Genomic DNA, 9598 nt, shown 5'->3' with positions numbered 1-9598 from the left:
GTAGCACAAAGGAATTTACTTTTTGGTTGTTGTAAAGTTGGGTCAATATACTTTGGGGAATTTTGTAGCTTGACTCTGTTCAAGTTTTTTGTACTTGAGGGGCAGGCAATACATGAAAGTCCACTCTCCGCTCCATTATTAATTTGAAATGTCGTCACAATAAAATTTCGAGAGTAGCTAAATTCACAAGATCTCGGTGCAGAGGCAAATGATTTTATTTACTTGAGCTGCAACCCGCTTACGGTTATCTTCAATATATATGTTAGTTGGAACAGATGAAGAGATTTATGGAACAACTAATAAAACAGTTAACTATTCCATTTGTGTGTTGTTACATTCAACTTTCTAGTAATCCGATCTTTCTAACACTCATTCCAAAATTACCACCAGTTTTCTTATCTTTAAACCAAAAAGAAAAGTAAAAATGGGTGAAAAATAAGAACTCGATCAAGAATTCAAGATACGCTAATCAATTTACTGTATATATAGATATAAGTTCTAACATCTCCAACGATGGTGGAAATCCTTCTCTTTTCGCTCATCGGTTCTTCAATCTTGTTATCTTCATCCGTGAAGCTACACCAGTACTCTTGCATTGCTTCCGATGGCACCCGGCTCCTACACAGATCCCATAAACAGCATTTTCAGGTCCGGTAGACGACCCTCAAAGCATGCCACATCAAACCTGAGCAACAACATTACAAATAGTTGCTCAAAGCAATCCTGCGCCACCATCAATGGCCAGTTCAATGTTACAATCGCCAGTATATACAAACGAAAACATTATAAGTATGCTGGGGCAGCATGGAGCATGGTTACAAAATTATGTAACTACTGCAGAGCAGATGTATATGGGATTCTACGATTGCAAAAACAAGTTGAATGATTGCACCGCCCGGAAGTTTGAATTTTATAATTAGGCCCAGCATAACTTCTCCCAAACGACAGAGATTCAGCCAGCTAACCTTAAGTTCCATATTTTCGGATTCAGTTGCTGATCCACCTTCTTTTCCTAGCTGGCCGTTCTGGTTTGATCTCTGACTCCACAGGAGTCTGAGTCTGAGTCTGAGTCTGAGTCTCGCTAATGGTGGAAGGCGGCACATCACTCTCCACCTTTTTGATTGCCGCTGGCTCTTTTTCACTTGGCATCGGACGCTTGAAACGCTCACTTCTTTTCTTCAACTTCTCGACTGTGTCCAGGTGTCGCTCCTCCAATGGTTTTGTGTCTGCATCCTTGATATCCTCCTGATCACCGGCATCTTTCTCCTCGGCCATTGAATGTTGATTATCAACAGCCTCAACTGGCTTGGAAGATTCCTCTCGAACTTTACTGGCATCTGCGGATCCTCTGTTGTTGATCCTATCAAGCTCTTTGAGTTCCTCTGGAACTTTCTTGGCATCTGAGGATCCTCGGTTGTTGATCCTATCAAGCTCTTTGAGCTTCAAAGATGATTTACTGTTGATACTGAAATCCCTCTCCTTATGGCTTGTCCAGCGCTCCAATTTGGAGCGCCCCCTTTTCAAATCCTGTTGTTCATCATCAGAGGAAACATCTTCCTTATGCCTTTTGGAAGAGTGACGCTGCGGTGGGATTTCCTCACCAGTTCCTTGCACACGGGTGCCTTTCAAGCCCTAGAGGGGCAAAAGAGAGGAAACATTCTACATTAATCAGCTAGGGTCAAGTACAAAGGACAAAAAAGTGATGACGAATAACAAGAACAATTCTGCATCAAAATTCCAGGATTAAGAGATAAATTGTCAACTAATAACTACAAATGCCATGCTATTTGTTAGTGCTTTAATCTAACTGCAGAATGCCGCATGATGCGTGTAAGCCATATTCCTCCATATGATGACGACCATACACTGATTGAAGCACAAACCTCAAAGCATGGGGCTAACCCAAATACAGATAAAACATTACTACTGGTCTCAGCAAAGTGTACCAAATCATTGAATATGCGATCATTCCTGACCGTGCCAATACCCATTATTCGTGTGAAAATACCGCCCACAGAAGCTGCCACTAATAGAAGAAGATATGAACACAATCTTCTGATTTTAGCTCTTGCAAGGAAAAGAGGAAATGGAAAGATGAATCCACAATCCAGAAAGATGAAAGAGAAAGGAACCAAACCAGTGAAAGTCAAAGTTTGCAGATGCTCAGAATAAAAAATCTATTTAATTTTATAGGTATAACAAAGAAAAAGAATTGGGATTTGACAAAAACTTCAAAATCAAGCTTGCATTGCACCCTATATACATTATTTTTCAAGGGAAGATAAACAATACAGGAATTAAAAGGGAAAAACCAGACCAAGAGAACTGATGTCAAGAACATACCATCTCCTTATTATGACCACTTTGATCTTCTTGATGTCTCTTGGAAGTGGTGCTGTTATTAGCAATCTCAGATTCTTTACTCTTCCTTGAATTTTCTTTATGTTTTCTGTCATGGACCTTTTGGCTGTCCGCACGCTCATTACGAGTACTTGATCTCTCCTTTCCGGATCTTTTCTCATCATTATTTATTTGATTTCCACGTCCATGAACATCTTCACGTCCCCTACGATGTGAGCTTTCTTCCTCAACCCTATCCCTCCTTTTAGATGGTTCACTGTGCCTTGCAGTCTCTTTATATTGGTGCTCCTTATCAGCGCCCTTGTTCTCATCCTTTGCCCTAGTATGGCCTACCCATGCTTTGTCTTCTGCACCACGCCCACCCCTTATAGCAACTCGTCCTTCATCTCTTTCACGCTTGGGTATATTTTCCTCCTGGGATTGTTTGACCCTATGCCACTCCTCCTTCTCTCTTTGCCTGTCACCTCTCTCCCTATGTGACCAGCCATCATCTTTGTGCCTAGCAGGGTGCAGATCATCAAGATTTTCTCTTACTCTTTGTTGCTCATCTCTCTTACGCTGATCCAGAATTTCATCCCTTTCACGCTTTCTGCGAGTGCTATTATCTCTGTGCCCATGCAAAAAATCTTCTTTATCTATATGGTCTCTCTTCATATATTCCTCATCTTTCCTTCTCTTGCCATGGTAATCTTCCACATGTTCATACCTGGCCTTCAAACTACCTTCCCTTTCCCTGGGTCGTGAACCGACATCCTTATCATGATAAACCCTATAGCTACCATTGTCCACTTGTTTTCTTGACTGCAGATGTTCGTCTTTGTCGTTCCTGTCACCTTCTCGAACCTTACTCCTGTGCCTAGATCCCATTTCATCACTACGTTCTCTCTTCCTTGTTTCTTCAGGCCTGATCCTTCTGCTACAAGGATCATTTTCTCTCCGTTGCCACGGTACATCAAGATTGTCCCTCTCCTTTCGCCCATGAAGGCCATCATTTTTCAATTGCAACTGATGTGCAGAGCTAGGATCCCAGTCCCTATAAGGATAAGAGCCCTCCCTCCCTTTAACTACCATGTGACTTCTATCTGGTTCCTGTCTACCATCACGGTTTTTCCTCTGGAACCCCTTTTCATTTTCATCAAGGTGCCTCTTGATGCCCCCCATATGTGTTGAACGTCCTTGAATGACTTCCTCTTCAACCCCATCCCTCCACTTCGGATAATCCCTGCTGCTTCCTGATCTTGCTTTGCTGTTGTCACTACTTTTTGCAGCTTTTGAGTCCTCACCATCATCAAGTTCTTCGTCAGCAGACTGTTCAACTCTTGAAACTAATCGTTTATGCTTTGGAGCCCCATCTTGCAAGGCATCATTTTCAGCAACAGTAGATGTTTCCTCCTTTCCCATTTCAGAGCTTCCATCAGCCAGAACAGGCTCATCTTGGTCACTATCTCTATAATCAGCACTTGACTCCCGGGCAGCTCTATTTGTGACGGGTGATGATATCCCTGGACTATGTTTACCATCCATGCTTTCAATCGATTCTTCCTTCTGATTTTCAAGGCATTTCTTATCCCCTATATTTCGACTAGGAGTCACATGAGGAGATCTGTCACATGCTCTTCGTTGTGTTTTCCTGTATCCATAAGGACAGAGTTAAAAGGCATTCATGGAGTTGGACTCGAAAGCTGTTAAAAATCAAGTTTGTTGTATGGCTCTCAACCCCATAAAATCTTATAATATGAAGTAGTGCATCCATGTATTTCCAAGAATATATTGTTATTTGGGTCCCAGATTTGACTACAAACGGAGAGAACGTCCTATTGATTATAAAGACTTTAATTTTGTGACTACAATAAAAGGTGATAGGTGCTCTTATAGTTGGTGGCAGAATTGGTATTCTCTGGTCCAGAATATTCAGTAATTCAGTATGTTGCAAGGTCATCTTATTCTCAAAAATAATCCTATCGCAGAATTCTATACGGGTGCTAATGTTCAACATGACAAACCAAAAAAATATCTTATTACCTTTCCTGATAACTAGGAGTCTCACCCCCAGAACCAGTATATGGGACTGCCACTTCAGGAGGGGAGGGTAAGTTTCCTTCTTCTGGTATGTTATCATGGAAAGGCATTTTTCTTCCAACCTTTTGATCGTTATAAGCCTGGGGAGAGCCATCAAAATACTCGCTCTCAACCTGTGGGAGGTCTCCTTCACCTCTACCAAAACCCTCTCTTGGGCGATCATTTTCAGCTCCGTCTGGGATACCATTTCCTGCAGAGGAATCATCATCTAAAGAGTCCTGCAAGACAATCTGTTTACAGAATAGCAAGAAGTTAACTTATATTGCATATCCAAAAACACAATAAGAACACCCAACAATAGGATCAGCATGGCTTTGATTAGTACCTCAATGATTGCATCTGAATCACGAACTCGAGGTGGTCGGGTATCAATCGAGGGGAGACGCTCACCAAAACCACCTTCCACCTGAATTGCTCTTCCAGTTGGCTGGCAAGAAATTAAATTAATTACTGAGCTGGGAAACCAACTTTACTTTTATTGCAATTTATTTAGCCAATGAGTTTGGAAACTAACATATCCTTTTGTCAGGTCAACAAGAGCTAGCATTAATATGGAAATTGTAAAAGAAGCACAGATCAAGAGGATGTAAAACAAGAAATAAAAGGCAAGATATCATTTATAGGTATAATAAAAAAAACAGTTTTACGTACTATAGGAGGACGCAGACGAGCAGATCCTTTTGCTAAATCACTTTGGACAACATCCGACTTCCCAGGATTTACATTTTCAGCAGGAAAATCATGAATACCAGTTGCTGCTGCAAGCTCTGGGGGCAGATCTGGATCATACTCCTGTGATGAAGAAAGTAAAAGGCAAACGTAAACTTTCACTTTTTACCAATATATGGTTGACAAGAATAAATATTAAAAACTGAAAAAGCCAATAAACTTTCTAGAGGTACAGAATCACTTCATTACCTGTTCTGCTCGTCCACTTTCATAAACACGAATCTTACTTTGCATGGTGGACTCCAAGCGAAGCTGTTCCTGCGAATTTAAAACATAGGTACACTTAGTCTTCCCAAACTTACAACAGACAAAAAAGCTTTAAGGTTTATTCTTACCAGCTGTTTGCAATAATCTTTCCAGCTATCTTCATTTAAGCCAAAATTGAAAAAGTCCGATGTATCAACACCAGGATACTTCCAAGGTTTTTCCTCAAAACCATCAATGACAACATCAAATATGGTCCTGAAATACATAAGCAGATTCAGGAAACAATAGTAAACAAACCAACTTGGCTGTTACCAAATGATTACACTTAAATACGACACTTAAATTAATAGAACCCTGACGTCAGTGCTATAGAGCATACGCAAACTACATTGCCTAGCAACTCATAAATAATGAAGAAACACGACAGTATGGCACTATCGTAGAAGTAAAAAAACAACGCCAGTTCACCATGTATATTGATAACTTAAAAAGGAAAAAGATTACTTGTGTGAAGGAAGTGTGAAATCCAGTCCACCACCGAAACCGCGACCACCCATATTGTTGCTCCAGCCAGGTGTACCAAAGCCTGGATGAGAGTTCTTCTGCAGTGGAGTGCCATTTTTCATTCCTGTTGGTCTCCAGTCACCTCTACCTCGACCAGCTCCAGGACCCAAGTTTACAAGTGGACGAACTTGACCTGGGAGTGGGACTCCTCCAAGGCCAGATGTAGGTGGTCCAGGCATTGGCACAGCCCCAGGTCTTACATACTGCATAAGAAGAAACCATTTTAAGGTATAGAAATAGAGCATTAAAACCGTTAACAAACTACTAACATGCAAACTATTCCTTATGTTGCAGATGAGACAGAAAATCACTAAATGACATATGCTAGTCTATAAGAAAAAAGTAGTAGGAATGGGAAGCATTCATGCTGGGGTTCTACAAATTAAAGCAGTAAAGCCAGCAGTTTCCAGGTTGGAAGATTCACTACAATTGACTCTTAAGGCATCTAGAATAAAAGAAGTACGAAGATTCACTAAGAATGCATTCAAAGAACAACTCTAGAAAAAAATACTATTCACTAAACGTGGTCTGAACAATATGCAGTGTACAAGACTGCTAGCATCGTCCAGAGTTTCAAGCAATAGGTGCTTTTGTATGGGAAGGTTTCACTATGTACTCGTTCGTAGAATATATATAACGTGCAAAATAGCCTAATAACTGCACCGTTTACTGAAGCAAGATTGCAAAGGCCAGACATTAGAGAGCAATAAGGCATACTACGTCTAGCTTTCTTAGGGTATAAAACAAACCTCATAAATTGCAAGAATTTCACAGTAAATTTTCTTACGAAAATTCAGAAACCCGTTAATGATGTCTCCCTAGTTAACTATCAATGTAATGCCTCAATCGTTAAGCTCAGTAATAAATGAGCCACAGGCCACTCTGTAGTTAACGTGCCTCAGCGAGACAACGCTACTGAATCCACCATGTGGAACCTAAATTCTTCATATCAGCATTAAAGCGGCCGCACGTGACAGTTAAAGATTGATAATGGTGAAGAAATCTGAGGATCGGAGTTGCAAAGGTTTGTTAGACAAAAAGTGTTCATCAATGAATTGCCTTTTGGAGCAATATTTCTCGAAAAGAACATATGTAAACATGTTTAAAGATTTTTCTAAGAAAAATTAATTTATAAAGGAGGGTATCACTGCAGTTGTCCCCCACAGCTAAGCCTATGTAGAAAATAATACCCAGCTAATTCATCAAGAAGGTAATACCCAGCTAATTAAAACTCAATCTTTCGACAAAGACAATCCGAGAAAATCGAACAGATTTGGTTCTGTTTTGAGTAGTTACTCTCAACTGCAGAGACTTCCTCAATTTTTCAAGTAGAAGTAAATACCAGAATTCTGAAAACATATTCAAATTATAAATTTTCACTTCACTGGTAAATCAACTATATATTCACATTGTACAGATCATTACAAAGCATAAGTTACAATTCTAATCTCTCATCATAAAAAAAGGGGACTTTACAAAGACCCCAATACAAAAAGTTCCCTACTTTAATCAACATATTAACAAAACTAAACTAACCTTAAACTGAGAATGAAATGGATGATACCCATGACTGCTATACCCAACTTTTGGGGGCACAACCACGCCGCCAGCAGTCTTCCCGGCTTCAGCCATCTCCTTCCTCTCACCTTCCGCCGCCTGTGCGCTCTCTTCCACCCACTCTTGGTCGTCCATTGGCTGGTTCGGCTCACTATCAGCCACAATAACGAGGCCGTCATCGTCATCGTCATCTTCGCCGCCCATTCCACCTCTCTCCATATCCATAGGCCCGTGGTTGTTATCGTTCAATACTATCTGCAAATCGTCCTCGCTATCGTCGCTGTCCCAGTCATCTTCCCCTCTCTCACCATCTCTTCTTGTAACTTCCGGGTTTCCGAAATTCGCTGCGGAATCATTCACCGGAAAGGTATCCGAAAGCCCGGGAATCACTGGACCCAAACCCATAGCATCAGCTCCATTGTTAACCTCCTCGATGTCGAAATTCACATCCTTGTCCATCGAATCCAAATCTTTACCACCAATGTTCAAATCCACGGAATTGACTTTCGGCAATTCGACATCTTTAGCCTCCAAAACCCTAGACCCACCAACTGGAGCGGCATCTCTAGCGGAATTGGTTGGAACAGAGGCGGCGGGAGCTAGGGTTTGGGAATTGGACGGGTGAGAAACAGAAGGATTAGAGTGCGGAGCTGCAAAAAGGATCTTGTCCTCTTCGTCGAGGACGTTGAGATCGATCGGACGGTTGAAAGATTGGGGCGCGGCGGAGGATTGGTGGGGCTGCGGCGCAGATGATAACGATGGTTCGGACGATTCAAAGGGTCGAAGAACGTCGGTGTAGAGATCTCCGAATTCGTCGTCGTCTTCCATCGGAAAGGAGGGAGCTTTAGAGGGAGAAAGTGTGTTCTAGAGAGAGAGAGAGGGAGAGGAAAAGGTTTTGAGGTCCGCGCAGAGCCCAGAAGAGTGAAGCAATGGCCAATGTGTTAAAAACTCAAAGCATTGCATTTTATGTGCTTTCCTATTTTTTTCGTTTTTTTGTTTTGTTTTTGTTTTTTTTGGGTCTGATTTCCCAATTTGTTTTGCATTCCAAAATTGTTAAATTCCAATTCTCAAAGGGTTATTATTTATTTTATTAGGAAAATTAATAAAAATTATTTGAAAATTTTGAGTTTTAATGATAAGGATAAAATAAATGATATAGTGAATAGTAACAGAATTGACTTTTTAGTGTAAATACATAATTTTTCGTTAAAGTAAACATTACTGAGAACTTGAGTAAACTGCCGATTTGCCCCCTGAACTATCACCCAACTTTCAATTTGCCCCCTGAACTTTTTAATTAGAAAATTAAGGACTTAAACTAATTTTTTTGGCCGATTTCCCCCCTACCGTTAGTTTTTCATAAATTTCATCCAAGTTAATGTTAACTCTTATCATATGCAAACCACATAACTCTCATTTGTGGACAAAAGCGTCATTTCACTAGACCTTCAGACAGAAAAGCTATATAATCACACATATTTGCATAAGTTTATATTTTAGAAATCTAAGGTTTTCAATTATTTTAAAGAATGAAGTGACCGAACTACCCACACATGTTGTGCATATGCTTCCATTTAACATAAATTTGGATGCAATAAATGAAAAATTAACAGCAGGGGGCAAATTGGCCAAAAAAATTAGTTTAAGTCCTTAATTTTCCAATTAAAAAGTTCGGGGGGCAAATCGAAAGTTGGGTGATAGTTCAGGAGGTAAATCGGCAGTTTACTCCTGAGAACTTTTCGTTAAAGTTCTCTATTTTATTTTGGAGAGCCTTAATAAAAACGGTTTCACACGATCTCTTAATTTTGTTAAAATTTTTAATATATAAGATAAATGATTTTCGTACGTTCTTGTTATCACCATGAATATCTTTGTTTATTTATACACCTCGATTTACATATAGATATCAGGAATTACTATTTTGAAAAATTGTTCGGATATTTTGTTTCCACTTTTAAAAGATGACGACGACGATAAAGACATGATCAATATGTGAAAGATTGTAACGAAATGTGAGGAAAAATGATGATGAGAGAGAATAACGAAGGTGCGGGAAAAGGACGATGCGGGAGTATAACGAATGTGCATAAATTATCAAATT

At 40.1% G+C, this 9598-nt stretch overlaps 1 protein-coding gene across 2 annotated transcripts; it reads right to left on the bottom strand.

Moving 5' to 3' along the window:
* Positions 1-284: 284 nt before the first annotated feature.
* On the bottom strand, positions 285-8452 carry LOC139188070 (FIP1[V]-like protein). 2 transcript variants are annotated; one of them, XM_070805102.1, is made up of 10 exons: positions 7477-8452; positions 5881-6143; positions 5505-5631; positions 5359-5427; positions 5092-5232; positions 4766-4867; positions 4384-4670; positions 2344-3991; positions 966-1632; positions 285-723 (listed from the first exon to the last, which is right to left on the bottom strand). In XM_070805102.1, exons 1-9 carry the CDS (start codon positions 8323-8325, stop codon positions 988-990), a joined length of 4131 nt encoding a protein of 1376 aa, XP_070661203.1. In that variant the 5' UTR covers positions 8326-8452; the 3' UTR covers positions 285-723; positions 966-987. The 2 variants fall into 2 exon arrangements, with proteins under 2 accessions (XP_070661203.1, XP_070661205.1); XM_070805104.1 differs by having other exon boundaries at positions 285-685.
* Between the last annotated feature and the right edge of the window lie 1146 nt (positions 8453-9598).

Source organism: Malus domestica, chromosome 02 (assembly GCF_042453785.1).
Source record: "Malus domestica chromosome 02, GDT2T_hap1".
Lineage (NCBI taxonomy): Eukaryota > Viridiplantae > Streptophyta > Magnoliopsida > Rosales > Rosaceae > Malus > Malus domestica.
The sequence above is the reverse complement of the archived record's forward strand: the minus strand, read 5'-3'. Positions and strand labels throughout refer to the sequence as shown.

Excerpts from the sequence above, each read along its gene's own strand:
- LOC139188070 (XM_070805102.1), bottom strand. The coding sequence starts at position 8,325 with ATGGAAGACGACGACGAATTCGGAGATCTCTACACCGACGTTCTTCGA. Across the intron at positions 6,144-7,476 it reads CATTTCATTCTCAGTTTAAG|TATGTAAGACCTGGGGCTGT; the intron begins GTTAGTTTAGTT and ends CTTCTTATGCAG. Across the intron at positions 4,671-4,765 it reads ATTCAGATGCAATCATTGAG|ATTGTCTTGCAGGACTCTTT; the intron begins GTACTAATCAAA and ends TTCTGTAAACAG.